Consider the following 21784-nt stretch of genomic DNA (forward strand, 5'->3'; position numbering starts at 1 on the left):
AACAATTCCAGTGGGTAATGTCGCTAAAATCGTCAACATACCGAATATCGGGAGGTACCGCTATATGGGGGCTATAGGAAGACGTGGTCCTACATAGCCCACTTTCCTGCAGAAAAATTCCTGAGTAAAATTTTATCAACTCATTTAATTTCGTTTGGGAGCTAGAGTGATTTCCACAGACGGACGAACATCGCTAAATAGATATAGAATTTTATGCTGATCAAGAATATACAGGGCGAGATGAAAACAAGTAAAAAAAACATTAAGTTCGGCCGGGCCAAACTTTTAATACCCTCCACCATAGGGTAAAGGAAACATTAGAAGAAATGTGGCAAAAAAAACTATAAAAATAACTATAAAAATAATAAAAAAAAAAACTATAAAATAAATAAAATCATGGACCTATACATACAATGTTTCGCCCACGGAGCTAGAACCCATTATGACTACAGACAAATCCGTGAAAAAATGTCGCAAAAATCATCAAATTATCGAATGTCGGGAGGTACCGTTATATGGGGGCTATACCAAAACGTGGACCTATAATTAGAATGACTCGCCCCACGAACTGGGACACATTATGATCTACAACTACCAATTTTCAGAGTAATTCTTGAAAAACTGTGTCAAAAATCACTAAAATACCGAATATTGGGAGGTACCGTTATATGGGGACTATATCAAAACGTGGACCTATACATACAATGTTCTGCCACACGAACTAGAACCCATTATGACCCACAAATACCAATTTTTAGACAAATCAGTAAAAAAATGTGGCAAAAAAATAAAATACCAATTATCGGGAGGTACCTTTATATGGGGGCTATACCACACATGCAATGTTTTGCCACACGCACAGGGATCCATTATGACCTACAAGTACCAATTTTCAGACAAATCCGTGAAAAAATGTGGCATAAATAATCAAAATACCGAATATCGGGAGGTACTGTTATATGGGGACTATACCAGAACGTAGACCGTTATATCTCATTTTCAATACCAAGCATGCTAGACACAATACAAATAGCTTTGTTAAATTTTGGCGCTCTACGTCAAATAATGTGGGCTGTATCGTGATTTCAACAGACGGACGAACATCGTTAAATCGATCTAGAATTTTATGCTGATTATGAATATATATACTTTATGGGGTCTACGACGAATATTTAAGGATGTTACAAACGGAATGACAAAGTTAATATACCCTCCTTTCCAAGGTGGAGGGTATAAAAACTGCAACTAACTTCAGACTGCTGTCATTTCCAAGCCACTCGTCCGAGTTCCAGTTACAGCTCATTATATTGTTTACAAGCGTATAAAAACATTTTGGCGAGAATTTCCCAGAAAAAATGTTATTCGTGATGGAATTCAAGATGGAATTCACATTTAAATGTGAATAAATCTTTTGTGTCTCGTACCATCGCTCGTTGCCGTGCTACTGTTAGCGTAGCCCGACGTCAAGGAAGTGGACAGAAGAAAACAGCAACATCAGCAGAAATGGTTCGAAAAGCAAAGAAGCGACTTGATCGAAACCCGCATAGCAGTGGCCGAAAAATGGCTCGTGAGCTGAACAATTCGCAATATTCCATTCGGCAAATATTGAAAAATGAGCTCGGGGTAAAGCCATTGAAATTCTAAAAAGTGCAAGAACTTACATCGCAACAGAAAGAAAATAAACTCAAAAGAAGTAAAGAGTTACTTCGCTTGGCAGAAAGTGGTCAACTGCCGTATTGGGTTTTCTCCGATGACAAAACATTCGTTGTCGAGCAGTTTGTAAATAAACAAAATGATCGTGTTTACTTGCCAAAGAGGTTAGCTGAAAATGTGCACCTTCGGTTGACCACCATAACTCAAGCTCCGGCCATGGTGATGGTGTGAGCCGCCATTACAGCCAGTGGTAGTTCTCCGCTCGTATTAATCGATCGTGGCATCAGAATAAATGCCGAATATTATCGCGAAAATATTCTGGAGGGTTTAAGGAAAGCAAACATTTTGGCCGCAGACCTTGGAGATTCCAACAGGACTCAGCACCATCGCACTCAGCACGCGGCACCTAAGAATGGTTACAAAATGAGGTTCCTTTTATTTCCAGCGCACAATGGCCACCAAAACCTCCCGATATCAATCCGTTGGACTATTGTGTCTGGAGTATTTTGGAAAATATAAAAAAAATACCAAAGTGTCGATCATCTCAAGCAAGCGCTTTGCCGGGAATGGGCCAAAATACCGCAGAACAACATTCGGGCAGTGTGTGACGGTTTCATTGGCCGTTTGAAGACCATAATTCGTGCCAAATGTAACCAAATCGAACAAATCTAAACTTATTCAAAAATTTGATTCCATTTCCGACATTTTTACTTTCATTCAATCAAATTTAAAAAAAAAATGTAAAAATGATGGCGTTTGAATTTGTTGCAGTTATTTTTTTATGTCACCCTGTATAACGACAAAAACAACACCAGAAAGACAAAAACTAAAAAAGTATCTGAAAAAAATTGAAGAAAATCGGACTTTAAGAAACCTTTTATTGTTTAACATGTTTAGCTTTTATGGGGAAGGTACAGGAAAAAGTCCACTTTCGATCACATATGTCTTGTCTAAATAGTACTATGTATCAAGTGAAAACAATTTCCCTCAATATGAGATTTTTTTTTTTTTTTTTTTTTTGTTTTTTGCGGAATTTAAAGTATTTTTTGTGGAGGTACAAGAAGAAGTAGATCGATATTATTTACCTCCGAACTGGATATAATTTAGGTAAAAATATTCCGGAGCACCAAGTTTGTACCAGATCGGATACCACCTTCCAGAGTAATCGTGCGCAAACACAGACGGTATGATAGACGAACGGTCATAGGTCGACTCCAAATATCCTCAGATGATGAAAACCACTATTTTGATGAGGCACATGTTTGCCCTCTGTAGCCAAATGGTTGATAGTAAACAAATCTTTGACATGTCTTCGACAGAAAGGCTCATACGTCAATTCTATATAGTTGCCCCCCGTTGGGCGCCATTTGAATAAAAAGTCGTAGAAAAGCGTACTTTCAATAGAAGTCTTCTGAAAAACATTTCATCCAAAGAAGACCTCTAACAGGAATAATTTTTATAAATTCTATGCTGAGAACCCATGTACTACCCACTGTTCATTGTGGGTCTTTGAAATAGTATAGAGACTAGGCGATAACACAAGAACATGAGCAGACGAATAACAAAAAAAAAAAATAGATAATTTTCTTTATGCTTTAGATTCTGTTGTTGCTATTGTTGTTTTGGGGCATAAAAATGGCAACAGCAACAAAACCTAATGGCGGCTGAGCTGAGATGAGAAGACAATATCGAAAAAAGCAAAAAAAAAAACAGTTAAACGACTCCACTCTATAGAACAAAGAGTACCCTCATCGTCAAGATGACTAGAGAATAGTAAACAAATTTTCATTGTGTATGTATTGGAGTGTGTGTGCCTCTGTGTGTTTGTGTGTGTGTGTGTGTGTGAATGTTTTTGATGTGTGCAAATATGAAAATCTAGGTTGTTCACTTTTTATGCTCCAACAGACAATGGAGTTGAATGGAACAATAGCCAAGCAGCAGAAGCAGCAGCATCAACAACGACGACAATAACAACAACAACTGTATCAGTAGCAACAGTCGTCGACGCAGTAGCGGGGTCATTGTGTCAAGTATTGCATGCGATATTTATTTATGAATTCTAATTTTGTTAGGACTGTTTTTTTTTTTTTTTTTTTTTTTGAAAAAAAAAATTCTATTCTTTTGTTGTGTTTCAATATGTTGATTAGAAGGAGATAAATTAAATGTTTACTACAAATGAGAGGAATTAAAGTGAGATAACTGTGTATATAGAGAAACATGTGTTTTTCCGAATAATTTTTTTTCATACCCTACACCACAAGGTGGTCAGGGTATTATGTCTTTGTGCATTTGTTTGTAACAGGCAAAAGGAAACGAGATAGACCCATAGTTCCTTTTGATGATCTGCATAGAATCACTTTTTGAGTTGATTTATGCATGTCAGTCCGTCCGTCCAAGTATTCTTGCTAACAAAATGCAGATCGCATTTATTATACGATTGAGGTGAAATTTTGCAAACAACATTTGTTTGGCCCAAGGATGAACCCTATTGAAATTGGAGATAAAGTGGGTCAAAATTTAGATATAGCTCCCATATATATCTTCGTCCGATTTGCCTTTTATTGTGCACCAAACGTGTAATATCAGCCCGAATAGTATGGAATTTTGCACATACAACCAAATTAGGCCTGAAAATAAGTATGACAAATTTTATCGAAATCGGTTCAGATATAGCTATAGCTCCCATATATATTGTTCATCCGATTTGTTATTTTTGTCCTCCGCAGCCGTAATATGCACTCTGTAACAACAATATTTGGGGAAATATATCAAATGCAGCTCAGAAATACCTTTGCTAAATTTTATCGAGATCGGTTCAGATTTGGATATAGCTCCCATATATAACTTCGTCCGATTTACCTTTGATTGTGCACCAAACGTCTAATATTTGCCCAAATTGGATGAAATTTGACACATACGACCGAATTTAGTCTAGAAGGTAGTATGCCAAAATTTGGTGAAGATCGGTTCAGATATAGTTATAGCTCCCGTATATATTGTTCATCCGATTTATTGTATTTGTTACCCACAGCCGTAATATGCACTCCGTAACAACGATATTCAGGGAAATATATCAAATACAGCTCAGAAATATCTTTGCCAAATTTTATGGAGATCGGTTCAGATTTGGATATAGTTCCCATATATATTTTTACCCGATTTCAAATTAATTTCGCACCAGATGGGCAATACAAGTCCGAATTTAAAAGATACAAATGCTTCAGCGTATTTAGTCCTTTGAATTTTAAATTATAATTATAATCATAGCTTGTATGATTGAATTCTCCCATAAAAACTTTTAATTATTAAGTGGAGCTCAACTAGATTAGCAAAGTGGTGTAGGGTATCATAAAATCGGCCCCGCCCGACTTTAGGACTTTCTTTACTGGTTTTAATAATTTTTTCTGAAAAATTCTGACCCTGGGCACAAAAGAAAGGTCTCGCAATTTCTTTCAAATTGAGCGATCTGTAATTGCCCTCAAATTGAGCGATAATTTTTCGAATTTTCTGACAAATTTCTGCCAAATTTGAGGGAAATTGCAGACAAAAGGGTCCACAAACAGAAACTAAGAATGAAGCGGTGTTGAGGCTGGGCACAAATAAAGGGTCTCGTAATTTCCTCAAATTAAACGACCTGTAATTGTCCTCAAATTGGGCGATAATATTTAAGAAAATTCGAAAAATTCCTAAGTCTAAAATTCTTTTTTCCTATAAGGTCCATATATTCGGAAAGTACTCCTGGGAGGACTTTCATTTGTATTCAGCTTCAACGCCGCTTCATTATTAGTTAATTGAGCGATCTGTAATTTCTCTCGAATTGAGCGAATTTTTCGAATTTTCTGACAAATTTTTTGCCCAATTTGAGGGAAATTACAGATAAAAGGGTCTAAAACTAAGAACTATGAATGAAGCAGTGTTGAGGCTGGGGGCACAAATAAAGGGTCTCGTAATATCCTCAAATTGAGCGACCTGTATTACCCTGAAATTGAGCAATAATTTTTTAGAAAATTTGAAAAATTCCTAAGTGAAATTTTTTGCCTATAAAGTCCATATATTCGGAAAGTACTCCTGGAGGCCTTTCATTTTTGCCCAGCTTCAACAGCGCTTCATTCTTAGTTACTGCTCAGTGGGCCCTTTTATCCGCAATTTCCCTCAAATTGAGCGAAAATTGATTGAAATTATTGTTTCCTAAAACCTCCATATATTCGGGAAGTAATCCTCATGTTTAAATCTTATATTCTGGGCGATTTCTGTGTAAATTTGAAATTTGTACGGAAAACTAAAATAGGGGGTTTAATTTTATTGAATGAAAGCAAAAAATGTCGGAAATAGCATCAAGTTTTAGAATAAGTTTAGATTTGTTCGAATTGGTCACCTTTGGCACGAATTACGGCCCATGAAACCGTCACACGCTGCCCGCTGTTTCTCTGCGGTATTTTGGTCCATACCCGGTGAAGCGCTTGCTTGAGGTAATCGACACTTTGGTATTTTTTAGTGCCAACCTTGCTTTCCAAAAACTCCAGACACAATAGTCCAACGGATTGCTATCCAGAGATTTTGGTGGTCATTGTGCGCTGGAAATGAAGCGAGGAACCTCATTTTGTAACCAATCTTGGGTGGCGTGTGCTGAATGCGATGGTGCTGAGTCCTGCTGGACAACGAATGTTTTCTCATCGGAGAAAACCAAACTCGGCAGTTCACCACTTTCGGCCACGCGAAGCATCTTTTTAGCTCTTTTGTGTCTATTTTCTTCCTGTTGCGGTGTAAATTATTGCACTTCAACGAATTTCAATGGCCTTACCCCGAGCTCCTTTTTCGATATTTGCCGAATGGAATATTGCGATATGTTCAGCTCACGAGCCATTTTTCGGCCACTGTGACGCTTCTTTGATTAAGTCGGTTCTTTACTTTTTGAACCATTTTTTGCTGATGTTGCTATTTTCTTCCGTCCATTTCCTCGACGGCAGGCTACGCTACCAGTAATGGTGGAGTGCTCTAACGATAGTCACTTGTGGTTTTTCATCCAAATATCAAGAAATCACACTACCGCGCTTGAATTCCATCACGAATAACTTTTTTTCTGGAAAATTCTCACCAAAATGCTTTTGTACGCTTGTAAACAATATAATGAGCTGTCGCTGGAATAATTTTAACAGCTGTCGGACGAGTGGCTTAGAAATGACAGCAGTCTGAAGTTGGTTGCAGATTTTTCATCTCACCGTGTATTTAATTTGGTGACACTTGACTTATTTTAAATTCTGACCCCTTGTGGGGGAGGTATCAAAAGAAGAGGGTCGATATTTATATTAGATATTGAGTTTAGTCAAAAATTAAGATATACTTAGTTTAAGGGGAATCGCATAGTATAAGGGTTATAATTAACCAAAATGTTGACCTTTTGTTGGGGAGGTACCAAAAGGAGTCATCCGATGTTTTCCATATTTACACCAGTTCTTGCGTTGATAAAAATTTTGAGATGTGCGAAATTCGAAGAGAATCAAATGTAGCAATTGTTATAATTATTCAAAATTTTGACCCGGATGTACTCCGATATATTCTGTCTTCACATAAGAGCTTATGTTGCTAGAATTATTAGGACGTGCGAAATTTAAAGACAATCGGACTCTTATTTAACATTTTTTTTTATCCTGGATGTCTTTTTTTGCATGAGATAAATTATATATTCACGTCACAATCGTTAAGATTTTGACCTGTTGTGGGGGAAGTACCAGAAGAAGTAGGTTCATATCTACCATCTTCACACTAGATCTTGTATAAACAAAAATATTAGAATGGGTGAAATTTGAAAAGAGTCAAATGCTCATTTCGCATTTTTATGGCAATCATAGTTATTCAAAATTTTACTGGTTGCGGCGGGAGATACCGGAGGAAGTAGTCCGATATAATCCATCTTCCCAGCTGATCTTATGTTAATAAAAATAATGTGATGTGTGAAATTTGAGGAGAATCGGGTGTTTATTTTATATTTTATGAGAGTTAAATTTATTAAAAATGTTGAAGGTTTGGGAGGTACATGATAGAAATGCGCCGATATTGTCCCTTTTTTGCACCTGACATAGCACTGATACAAATGTTGAGGCTTGCAAAATTTGCATAAAATTGGATGATCCTCTCTTATTCTATAATGTAAATTATGTTTTGTGAAAATGTTGAGCTTTTGTGGTGGCGAGTACCCGAAGGAGTAGACCGATATTGTCCACCTTCGAACTCGATCTAAGTTTGACAAAAGTATTTCGATGTACCAAGTTTGCAGCCAGCCAGCCAAACGGACAGACTCCCATAGATCGACTTCAAATATCCTGAAACTAATTTCGTCCAAAGAGTCCCTGTGTCTAAAACCTTTATTTCAATGAGGCAACACATTTTGACCGTATCAAATGATATAAGTCGACTTCGATTTTTAGGCGTTTAAATACCAGACATGGCATTTTTTGTTTATGTTAACAAAATTATCTATTTCTACTTACCTTATAGACTTGACCATAAGTGCCATTACCGACGACTTCGATAAGTTCGAATATACCAGCAGGATCCTGAAATTAAATAAAAATAGACAGTAAGGTTAATATATTATAAAAATCGTGGTAAAGAAAACAATAAATTTAATTTTATCGTCAAAGATATATGATCCATGGCTGAGAGATATATAAGACTCCCAATGTTCGGAATATGAATATATTAGCATAGTTTATCCTTTCTTGTTTGGCATTTTTCAAGGCGTAAAAAAGAGAACCACTATTGCAGAATAAGTGATAGTGGCAACTAGCAACCTCTTCACGAAATTGCCGATATCTGAAATATGGTTATATATAGAAGGAAACTTGAATCTCGAGGCTAAATTTTCTCTCTCCCTTTCTCTCTCTTTTCTATTTCCAATTTGGAATAGCCGCGTTCCCAAATCGTAATTTTTTTTTATCAAAATGACAAATAAAAATGGGTGTGTCCCAACAATCTTTTAACAAATCCATTCCAGGCAAGAGCAAGAAGATAGGCTAATGATATGGCCTTTTTGGATTTTTAGCCACCAAACAATATACAAAGACTTTAATAAACAAAAAAAAAAATGTTGTTGATAATTTTTAGAACCTAGACCCAATGTCGCACATACAACTCAAGTGCCGAAGTCTGCATATTTTTCCTTCACACCACCCAGCAAACAGAATCACATCTCTTCAGTGCACATATGAACAACGAGTGCAATGACACATTATTCGGAAGAGACCAAGCCCAAATGAAAAAAAGACTGGAAGACGCTAACCAATACAATTGCATTCAGAAACTCTGTCAACAAATTTTAACACGTACGCAAGACGTAATATCCCTAAATGGGGATTTATTATGTTTGGCAAATGGAGAAAGGAAGAAGGGGAAGGGGTTGACAACAAAAAGAAAATAATCCACAAAAGGAAACCTAAACAAATAGCAAGACAAATTTCTTTTATCCACCAAAAAGCAAAATAAAAAGACAAAAACTATCAACAAAAAGATTTTAAATCCATTGTCAAGTGATAAATAGGAAACGAGGGTCAGGAATAAAATGTAGGAAATAGTTTCTGAACAACAACAAAAAAATCAGGCAAAAAATAGGATTAGATATTTTTGTGGGCACGGTAACTATTGAAGGGAGCATTCGGTTTCGTCCAAAATTGGTACATGGCAACATTCCAATCGAACCTAGATGGTATTTGGGGATGGACAACATCGGTCTACTCCTTCTCCCACAAAGGAGTAAAATGCTGAATCTTATAAAATTACGTGTTCGATTGTCTTCAAAAATGCACATTGGGAGAGAATGACGAAGACAAAGTTAACAGCAAAAACCACGTGGGAAAAGACAAAAGTCGTGCAGAGGCGACTATATGATACCCTACACCACAGGGACGTACAAATAACGCCATTCTGTTTTAATAATCAACCCTTCATACACACAATGACTGGTTTAGTCTAACTAGTCGCTCAAAACCAACGATAAAAAATCTAGTACCTTTTTGGCAAATTTCGAACACACATTTCCAACAACTGCCCATTATCTAATCTTACCGACATAGGAAAATTCCTTAGTTAAGCTCTATTCTTACACTCATGTGAAATTTAGGACATTTCGTACCGGTAATGATACGGATTTCCAAATTCTTTACCTTATCTAAATGCTACACTCACATCCTATACCAATATTCAGAACTCGAGCTTTTTTCCTACACCCAATATAAAATTTAGTACCATTAAGTACTTTTCGTACAATCCGTAACGAAAACATTTCCGAGTTCACATTTTTATTTCAACGCTTCGCATTCCCAGGGATGCCCTTATACTAAAATGCATAATTACAGTTCTAGTCCTACATTTTATGCCAAATTAAGCAAAACTTTGTACTTTTCGTACACTTCTTGTACGTATTTCCGGAACGACCACTTTCTATACTAAATTTTAATATTCCACCTAAAATCATATTGTCCCAAATTTAGTACCATTTTGTACCGTGCTTACACTCAGTGCACTTTTCCAAAACCACCTCTGGATATCATTATTCTTAATTTTGTCCATTTATTATTTGAATTTCTAATAACACTTTAGTTCGTGTATTCTACACAACAACAACGATGATTCTCATCTCAAATTTCCAGCTCTTTCTCAAATACCAACTTTTAATACCATTTCGTACTTTTCGTACTTTTATTCATACGTAGTTCCAAATCCACCTCCATATATTAACCCCACCGCACAAAAAGTGATTGTACTACCAAATTTTGATTTATCAGAGTTGTAAATCCTTCCTTCTCCAAATACAAAAATTTAGTACCGTTTGGCACTTTTCGTATTTTTTAGTACATATTTCCAAAACTACATCTTTATAGCAAACCTACCCACAACCATGACTCCAATACCAACATTATAAATTCCTAGCTCTAAATTCACTTTACATGTGTACGAAAAGTACTAAAATTTACTACATTTGGTACCATTTCGTATCGTGTGAACGGTTAGAGCTAACAACTTGAAATTTGGTATGAGAATCACGGTTGGGGAGTAGAGTCGATGTAAGGAGGTTGATTTGGAAGTGTGTATTCATGTATACGAAAAGTACTGAACGGTACTTAATTTTGTACAATTTGAAATTGGAGAGAAGGATGAAACTGGAATCCTGAAATTTGAAAGTAACATTAGTGGCGGAGTATCGGATTGGGATATGAAGGAAGGTTTCGAAACGGTAATAAATTTGGTACAATTCCAATTTGGGAGAACCAATAGAGCTGGAATTGAGGAATTTAGAAATAGTATAACTATTGCATTTCAGGACTGAGGAATGTAGGTAGTTTTGGAAATTCGTTCTTATGTGTACTAAATCGTACTACATTTGGTACAGCCTAAATTTTAGTTAAACTGGTAGGGTTGTAATACCGAAATTTGAAAATGAGATTTCTCTTCGACTGTATAATGTAGGTAGTTATGAAAATTGTGTACTTAAGTGTACTAAATGGTACTAAATTTGGTAAAATTTGGATTTGGGTGAACCAATAGAGTTTGTATCCAGAAAATTGGATATAAGATTACTGTCGGAGTATATGTAGGTAGTTTTGTACTTATATGTACTAAAATTTACTAAATTTGGTACAATTTAGATGAACCGATAGAGCTGAAATATTATAATTTGGAAGTAAAATTACTGCTGGAGTGTGGAATTGGTTTATGAAGGAAGTTTGGCAAAGTCGTACTTGTCTGTACTATATGGTACTAAATTTGGTACGATTTATATTTAGCCGCATGGAATGGAATTCTGAAATTTATAATTGGGGAGTGTAGAATTGTGTGGAAATTGGTACTTATTTGTACTAAATAGTACTAAATATAGAACAATTAGTATTTGAGTGAATCGATAGCGCTGGAATCCTGATATTGGGAAATACGATATCTATTGTATTGTATGATGCAGGTTGTTATGGAAATGTATACTTTTGAGTACTCAATAGTACTACCATTTGTACAAATTGGAATTGTGGTGAACCAATAGAGATGGAATTCTGAAATTTGGAAATAACATTTCTGGAATGGAGGTAATTTTGGAAGTTAGGAATGTAGGATTGGGATATGTAGGAAGTTTTGGTAATTTGTACTAATCTTTACAAAATTTGAGTTTGTGTGAACCGATAGGGCATTAGTCCAGAAATTTGGAATTATAATTACTGTTGGAGTATAGAAATGGTGTACGTAGGAACTTTTGAAAATTCGTACATATGTTTTCTAAACGTCGCCATATTTGGTACAATGTTGGGAGAATAGATTGTGCTTGAAATCTGAAATTTAGTATTAGGATTGCTGTTCACGTGGAGGTGGTTTCGGAAATGTATACTATAATTGTACGAAAAGTTTTAAATGGTGCTATATTTTTTATCGGAAGAATAGATAGGATAAAAATCTGAGACTTGATATATAGATTTGGCGGCGGTTTGGAAATGTGTCCTTTATGTGTACGGAAATTAGGAAGGAATAGAACCGGAATCCTCCACTTTAATATTGACCGAATGTTACTTTCCCATGCAACTTTAGCGGTTATTCATTCTGACCAAATCTGCAGTCCCTCCTATGGGTTCCAACTGTCAAGTGGATACATTTCAATTGTCTACGTTTTTTTTACTAAAACACAGCATTTTTTACTCCACAAACAACCCACCCACCCCCTGATGACAATTGCCAAATATGGTTCCATACTACATACATACATAAAAACTAAATTTGGAGTTATTGTACGACGAATTTCCAACAACAATTAAGGAAACTCATTTACATGCCCAAAAATGTAAACCACACATTCTCAAAACTCCATCATGGCCCCCTCCCTATTTTTATCAGTAAACCAAAAACGATAAAAGGCATAATGAGTAAAAGTGGATTTAAACAAAAACCAAAAAAAAACGAGGAAAATAAATAAATAAAATTGTCGTTAGGCTGTCCATGTGTATGTATACGTATATGTCTCCCTTTTTGTAAACATACACATTTGTGGCGACACACAATTGCATTGTTTTTAAAGAATCTTTTTCACACCATAATCATCCCGCAAGCCTGCTACCATACCCCACCTACCTAACCCACTTGGTATATTGACAGATTGGTTGTTTGTGTGGTTATTCTTGTTACTGCAGTGGCAATGGCAACTTTAGCTGGAATTACCGCACACAAACACACACACACACACTCATACCCATCCACCTACAACTTAGAATGGAGTTTTAAAATAATCCCCCAACTAAGTATAGAAAATAATGTACGCGACCGCATGCACTTTTCGAGAGGAAATTTGTTACTTTTCTTTTCGAACCGAGTATGGTTTGGATCGATAGGTGTGTTAAGCGACGGAGAACACACATTTCCTGATTATTTGTAAACAAGTTACCGTTGACATGAACCCGAAAACTATCAATGACACAACGAGGGCCATCGTTGACATCCGTACGGATTACCGGATGTTTAAGTGATACACCAACTAACAAGTGAAATCAGACCAGGCCATACGTTCAACCATGAGAAAAACGAAAAAAAAACTTTTAAAATAGCAAAATCGAGATTCAATATTCGAGCGAGTTTTACATTAAATGGCAATTGCCATTGAAGTCAAGGGGTGGAGGAATGTAATACGTGAGTCGATTTTGATATGATATCCACCCAAAAGTCCTACAATCGATCTCATCATATGTTTGGAAGTACCACTCATCAAAAAGTCTAATCGTGTTTAGTCATCTTTGGGTTAAAATTGATTGAACAAAATCGAAAGATTGAAAAGTCAACTTCGACTACGTATCTCAACTCGACTTTAGAGAAATTAACCAGTAAGTCGGATGGGGTGGACTATATAATACCCTACATCATTATGCATATTTGGCAGGGCTGCTCCCCACAACGATATACAGGGTGAGATGAAAAACACAGCAACCAACTTCAGACTGCTGTCATTTCTAAGCCACTCGTCCAACAGTGACAGGTCTTTATACAAGCGTATAAAAGCATTTTAGTAAGAATTGTACAGAAAAAAAAGTTATTCAAGATGGAATTCAAGCGTGACAGTGTGATTTCTTTATATTTGGCTGGAAAACCACAAGTGGCAATCGTTAGAGCACTCCAGCATTTAAATGTGAATAAATCTTTTCTGTCTCGTACCATCGCTCGTCCGACAGTGATATTGGTAGCGTAGCCCAACGTCAAGGAAGTGAACGGAAGAAAACAGCAACATCAGCAGATATGGTCCGAAAACCCGCGTCGCAGTGTCCGAAAAATGGCTCGTGAGCTGAACATATCGCAATATTCCATTCGGCAAATAATGAAAAATTAGCTCGGGGTTAAGCCATTGAAATTCCAAAAAGTGCAAGAACTTACACCGCAACAGAAAGAAAATAGACGCAAAAGAGCTACAGAGTTGCTTCGCTTGGCCGAAAGTGGTGAACTGCTGAATTTAATTTTCTCCGATGAGAAAACATTCGTTGCCCAGCAGTTTGTAAACAAACAAAATGATCGTTATTACTTGCCAAAAAGGTCAGCTGAAAATGTGCACCTTCGGTTGGCCATCAGAACTCAAGCGCCGGCCATGGTGATGGTGTGGGCCGCCATAACAGCCGATGGTCGCTCTCCGCTCGTATTAATCAACCGTGGCATCAGAATAAATGCCGAATATTATCGCGAAAATATTCTGGAGGGTGTATTAAAGCACGCAAACATTTTGACCGCAGACCTTGGACATTCCAATAGGACGCAGCACGCGCCATCCAAGAATTGATACAAAATGAGGTTCCTCGCTTCATTTCCAGTGCACAATGGTCAACAAAATATACGGATACCAATCCGTTGAACTATTGTGTCTGGAGATTTTGAAAAATAAGGTTGGCACTAAAAAATACCAAAGTGTCGATCACCTCAAGCAAGCGCTTCGCCGGGAATGGGCCAAAATACAGCAGAGCAACATTCGGGCAGCGTGTGACGGTTTCATTGGCCGTTTGAAGGCCATAATTCGTGCCAAAGGTGACCAATTTGAACAAATCTAAACTTATTCTTAAATGACCTTCATTTGCATTGAAATTCTTCACGTTCGCCTTAAAACAGACATTTACAACTTGTAGTCGAAAAATTATTCAGTTGCGACCAGTTAAAACACCCTGAATGCCAAAAAACAATTCGGTATTCAATGCAATAGGCATAAATCGCATTTGTTGGTTTTGTTACAAATTAGGGTGTTTGACAACTAACCATAAGGTTTCGAATACGTCGAATGAAAAAAGGTGTATGGTATATGAGGGTTGATATGGAGAAAACCAAAAGATTGGGGTGTTTAAGCGGTTTAGTGAAATGCGAGAACTTCAAAACAAATTCTCACTGAGAACACATAATTTCAAAAGACACCAATTGTTTGAAAAAGTTTTCGTTAAATATTTAACCTAGCCCAAAAGCGGTGGAAGATGAAGCACTTATGCGCAGGCTTGATTGCCCAGACGACGGGTCGTTTGAAAGATCTAAGACCTTTGAATGAAAAAAAAATGATGCATTTAAAAGACGTATTTTTAAATGCTTCTATATACACAGGAGAACTAGTACATGTCCTATTATAGACAATAACATAGCCCAATAACTTAACGGCCTCCCAATTATGCCTCTGGACCAAAATCCATGATTTTCAAAGTAATATCCCAATATTTCCCAACGTTGTTTAAGGGTGTATACAACGGAAGCACGCAACTAATTGTCTTTCAAATCAGATATGCGCTAAGTGTTAAACTTCACGAAATAAGAACTAGTTGAAAAAAATCAACGTTACATTAAAATATGATTTAATTATAATTTAAAGTTCAAGGGATTAAATATTCCGAAGCATTTGTATCTTTTAAATTCGGATTTGTACTGCCCATTTGGTGCACAATTAATTTGAAATCAGATAAACATTTATATGGTAGCTATATCCAAATCTGAACCGATCTCGATAAAATTTGGCAAAGATATTTCTGACCTGTATTTGATATATTTCCCGGAATATCGTTGTTACGGAGTGCATGTTACGGCCGTGGGTAAAATATATAACAAATCGGATAAACAGTATATGGGAGCTATAGCTATATCTGAACCGATCTTCACCAAATTTGACATACTTGCTTCTAGACTCAATTGGGACGTAAGTGCCAAATTTGGTGCACAATAAAAGGTAAATCGGACGAAGTTATATATGGGAGATATATCCAAATCTGAACCGATCTCGATAAAATTTGGCAAAGATATTTCTGACCTGTATTTGATATATTTCCCTGAATGTCGTTTTTACGGAGTGCATATTACGGCTGTGGGTAACAAATACAACAAATCGGATGAACAATATATATGGGAGCTATACCTATATCTGAACCGATCTTCACCAAATTTGACATACTACCTTCCAGACTCAATTCGGTCGTATGTGCCAAATTCCATCCCATTTGGACAAATATTGTAATTTTGGTGCACAATAAAAGGTAAATCCGACGAAGTTATATATGGGAGCTATATCTAAATCTAAACCGATCTCGATAACATTTAGCAAGGGTATTTCTAAGCTGCATTTGATATATTTTCCGAAATATTTTCGTTACAGAGTGCATATTACGGCTGCGGAGGACAAAAATAACAAATCGGATGAACAATATATAAGGGAGCTATAGCTATATCTGAACCGATTTCGATCAAATTTGGCATACTTATTTTCAGGCTTAATTTGGTTGTATGTGCAAAATTCCATACTGTTCGGTCTGATATTACACGTTTGCTGCACAATAAAAATCAAATCGGACGAAGATATATATGGGAGCTATATCTAAATTTTTACCGATTATCTCCGATTTCAATAGGGTTCGTCCTTGGGCTAAACAAATGTTGGTAGGAAAATTTCATCGGATAATAAATACGTCCTGAATTTTGTTCACAAGAATACATGGACAGACGGACAGACGGACAGACGAACTGACATGCATAAATCAACTCAGAAAGTGATTCTATTGAGATCCTCAAAAGTAACTATGGGTCTATCTCGTTTCCTTTTTGCATGTTACAAACAAATGCACAAAGACATAATACCCTTACCACTATGTGGTGTAGGGTATAAAAACTATTTCAAAGGTATTCGCTAAATGGTAGACCTATGAAAGTTATAATGTTCTAATGTGTGTTTTGAAGGTCTTTCATGAGCGAATTTTGTTCATGGTCCTTAGAAAGGGCTTCTATGGTTCTATAGAAGTTTTTGATAGGGGTTTTATGGATAGAAGACCTTTGAGAGGACATTAGACATTTTAAATGCAATCTATGAACTTTAAAAAGATTTTCTATAGACAAAATACTATTTACAATTTATCTATAGACGGGAGGCTTTTCTAAGGACTTCTATACACATCTGGCATTTTAAAGTTCTTCTATAGACAAGCGATTTTTCAAAGTTTTTTTTTATAGACAAGAGGCTTCTAAACACTCAGACAGTATACAAGTTCTTATATGCAATGCTTTCAAAGCACTGCGTTATAACGTTACTTTCTGATAATCGATATTTTAATGATATTCACATTTTCCAAGGAAATTTTTTAAAATGCGGTACTTAGAGTTCGGATAGGATCTTCCTCTGGTGTTCCATTTAGCTCCATGTTTTCTTACGGCATATATCGTTAGCTGACGATATTCAGTATTTTGATGATTTTAGACTCTATTTCAACAGAATTCGACCGGGCCGAACTCTTAATACCCTCCAACTTTGGGTAAAGAAACCTTTTTATATTAAAGTATCTGAATTCAAACTTGTTCCACTTAAAACTACAAATACCAGTAAGACCGTTTGGTATTTGTAAACTTTTCAAGACAAGTTTATACTTCAAGGATTGCCATCTACCAAATCTTTTTAAATACACAATTTTAAACAATTTCGTCGGTAAATGTGATTAGGATTATCAAAATACCGAATTTCGATGGGCGCCGTTGTATGTCCGCTATAGGAAAACGTGGACCTAACTATTCAATGTTCTGCCATCGGAGCTAGAACCCATTATGAACTACAAATACCAAATTTTAGACAAATCCGTGGAAAAATGTGGCACAAATTATTAAAATATCGAATGTCGGGAGGTACCGTTATATGGGGACTATGTAAAAACGTGGTCCTGTAACTACAATGTTGACCCACAAATGCAATTCTTTTAGGCAAATCCGTAGAAAAATGTAGCAAAAATCATCAAAATACCGTATATCGGGAGGTACCAGGCTATACCAAAGCGTAAATCTATATACAGGGTTGCCAATATTCGACGGACCTATCTGGCAACGCCATAACTTTTGACAGAGATGTCACATCGCTTAATGACACACCGCGTTTGAAGCGTCAGTCCAAGCGGATTTTTACCATGAACCAATACACGCCACGCGAAATAGTTGAAATTTACATTCAACAGAAGAAGTCAATTGTGAAAACTCAACGTGCTTTTAAAACATTAAAAAATGTGAGAAGTGCGCCTTCTAAGAACACCATTAAGCGTTTATACGAAAATTTTTCGACTGGTAAGGCTCTTTCTAAGAGGTCATATACAAGTCGACCATGGCGATCGGCCGAGAATATCGCTGCCGTACGCGCCAGTGTTGAGAGGTCCCCAAGAACATCCCAAAAACGCCGTTCTCAGCAGTTGGGCATGGCTCGGTCCACTTTACAATGGATTATTCACATTGATTTGCATATGTTCTCGTACAAAATTCAATTGACGCAAAGAATGTTGCCTGCGGAGAAGCCTCGTCGATTGGAATGGGCCCAAAGGTCCGTCGAATATGGGCAACCCTGTATACTGTGTTCCGCCACCGGAGCTTGAACCCATTACAAACTACTAATACCAATTGTTAAACAAATCTGGGGAAAAATTTTGTGAAAATCATCAAAATACCGAGTATCGGGAGTTACGTTAAATGGGGGCTATTGCAAAACGTTGACCTATATATACTGTTTTCCAAAACCGGTGCTAGAGCCCTTTGGCCTACAAATACAAATTTTTAGACAAATTCGTGGAAAAATGTGGCAAAAATCATCAAAATACCAAATATCGGGAGGTACCGAAGGTCACCAGAGCTTAAACACATAATGTCCTACAAATACCAATTTTTAGATAAATCCGTGAAAAAATGTGTAATTGTAACGGCATATTTCCCTTTTTCTTATGAAAAAATATTATTATATAATATACAAATGGAATTTACCTTTGAATACCTTTCTTTGGAGAACCTGATTTGACAGAGGGGAGAGAATGTTCAATTATTGCTCATTTTCGCACCTGACCTTAGCCTAATATAGATATTACTATGTGCTAAGTGTACTATAGGTATGATCTGAGAATCGTGGTAGGCACACTGACTGGTCTCTGCAGTATCAGATATCTGACCTCAAAAGAGGGCACAACAGTGTTCCTGAATACTATAGACTATGTGAAGAGGTGGAGACGATTGAACATCTGCTCTGCAGATGTCTCATGATATCCAAAAAGAGATGGGTGGGAGATAAAAACTCTAACGTTCTTCTCAGACATAGATCTCATCATCATTTAAAAGTTTGCCAAAGGCATTCTCAAGGATCTCCCTGTTAACTACACTTATCTTCATAAATCGTTACTTCTCCTTTTCGCTTCTATATATCTCGCATCCCCAAAATTTCTTCCAAGGATGAACACAATGAACTAAAGTTCTCCGAGTGAAGCAGTTGGCAGATCCGTGTAGCTGGGCATCCTTAATCCAAACTAGGTGTACTATATTGGGAGGTTTTTATTTTTATTTTTTAAATGTTAATCTATTTTGGGGAAGGTACCAGAAGCTGTTGTCCAATATTGTCCATTTACAGGCCTGAAGTCTGATACAAATATGCAACGTATGAATTAAATCGGGTACTACTTTAAGTTATTGTGAGATTTTTTTATTGTTTGCAAAATTTAGAAAAGTTGTTGGGAAGTGGATCCCTATTCGATACCTCGATCTGAGTTTGTTAAAAATATTACCATATACCATGATTGGACCAAATCGGATGTTCTTTTCAAGAGTTATCGTACACAAAGACGGCCAGACAGACGGACATGGCTAAATCAACTCCAAAATAAAAAAATGCAGCATTCATTATTCCGCTAAAGTCAGAAAATTTGCAGCTAGAATCTCTAGATATGAAAATAATACATCAAAAAGAAAAAATCAAATGCATGCATTTAAGCAGCCGGCCGGTCTCGTGTTTAAGGGTGTCTAAGTATTTCAAACGCACACGCATAAATGAATAATAAAAACGAAAAACCCCAAGCAAATAATGCCAAAGCGATAGATAGAGAGAGGGAGAGAGAGAAGAAATGATGGAATAGAAAACCAAAAAAAAAAAAAAACACAAGTATTATATTATTTGTTTTTTGTTGTTGCTTTATTCGTAGAGGCCACCAAAGAACAATGCAAAAAAAAAACAAGGAACAAAATAAAAGAATGAAACGCACATTGAACAGCAACAAAGGCGACCAAGAGCATGCTTTTGAGGAATGAATGTTCGATATATTTGTTAAAACGATGGAGAGACCTACAAAGAGACAAACATACATACGGGTTGCGGAATTAATGCCATCACACAAAAACAAGCAAATGTGAGTGATGAGTTCGCTCCAAGTGGTGTCTAACATCCATAGGGAGGATGGAAGCAATGCTGTCATTTGGGAGAAAGAAAATGGAGGTCTACTGGGAGAAAATGTGAGAAAACCTTCCTTTCTCTCAAACCAAGCAGCAGAGTTGCCTCTTAACCCCGCTCGTTACGGAGAAGAAGAAAATCGCTAATTTTGCAAAATATTGACCCGTTGTGCACAATGCCAGACGGAATGGGCCGACTTACCCCATATTAACATCATATCTTTGTTAAAGATGTTGAGAAACAAGATGTTTGACAAAAATGCTGACCTGAAAAAAATCGCTTATTTTGAGTACGAAAAAGAATGGACCGAAAATGAAATGGAATAGACCTATTAACCCCATATTAACATTATATCTTTGCTAAAAATTTGGAGAAAAAAAATCGCCAATTTTTCAAAATCGCTAATTTTGCTACATTTTGATCTTTTGTAGGAAAGATACCAAAAGGTGAGGACCGATGTTCAGCAGATGCACATCTATGCTATTTATGCAAGAAATGTTGAGAAATACAATGTTCGAAGAAAATCGCTAACATAGAAAATCGGTAATTTAAGATAACGCTTTGTGGGTAAGACTTAACTTAAAAAATCGCCAATTTTTCAAAATCGCTAATTTTGCTAAATGTTGGCCTTTTGTAGGGAAGGTACCAGAAGGAGAGGGCCGATGTATAGCAGATTCACATCTATGCTATCTACTCTAAAAATATTGAGAAATACAATGTTTGAAGAAAATCGCTAACATTGAAAATCGATAATTTTGCAAAAAGTTAACCCTTTGTGGAGAACGTACCAAAATAAATGAACCGATATACCCCTATTAATATTATATCTTTGCTAAAAATGTAGATAAATACGATTTATTAGGAAAATCTCTAACCTGAAAAAATCGCTAATTTTGCAAAATGTTGACAAGTTGTGGAAAAGATATAAGAGGGAGTGATCCGATATATCCCATATTAACATATATGGTTGATAACAGTATGGCGATATGCAAAGTTTGAAGGAAATCACTAATTTAAAAAATCGTCAATTTTTCAAAATCGCTTAATCTTAATTAAAATCGCTAAATTTAAAAAAGTGTTATCCTTTGTAGAAACAAGTAAAAAAGCTGTAAGTTCGGCCGGGCCGAACTTTTAATACCCTCCACCATTTGGTACAAATTTGGCAATTTCCAAAAAATAAAACCCGTTAAAAATTCTGTTAAAATCTTAAAAATACCGAATGCTTATACGACGACGTGGGCCTGCATAGGCAACTTTTGTCATAAATTATTACAATATTTAAATGCGAAACTTGAAGAAAAATCTGTTTATAATATAGCTAAAATCGTCAAAATACCGAATAAGGGGGTTACCGTTATATGGGGGCTATACGAAGACGTGGACCTGCACAGACAATTTTCTGGCATGGGCTGAAGTATCCATTACGAACTTCAAATA

The 21784-nt window shown here is 36.4% G+C and overlaps 1 protein-coding gene across 18 annotated transcripts in view; it reads right to left on the reverse strand.

Moving 5' to 3' along the window:
- Positions 1-21784, reverse strand: part of LOC101897554 (serine/threonine-protein kinase mig-15) — a 137253-nt gene that overhangs the window by 107911 nt on the left and 7558 nt on the right. For all 18 annotated transcript variants that reach the window (XM_059129683.1, XM_059129688.1, XM_059129687.1 and 15 more), the window contains exon 3: positions 8142-8207. In XM_059129683.1, coding sequence (XP_058985666.1) covers positions 8142-8207 — 66 coding nt within the window. The remainder of the gene's footprint in view (positions 1-8141; positions 8208-21784) is intronic.

The sequence above is a fragment of the Musca domestica genome, unplaced genomic scaffold (assembly GCF_030504385.1).
Source record: "Musca domestica strain aabys unplaced genomic scaffold, Musca_domestica.polishedcontigs.V.1.1 66, whole genome shotgun sequence".
In the NCBI taxonomy this organism is placed as follows: Eukaryota; Metazoa; Arthropoda; class Insecta; order Diptera; family Muscidae; genus Musca; species Musca domestica.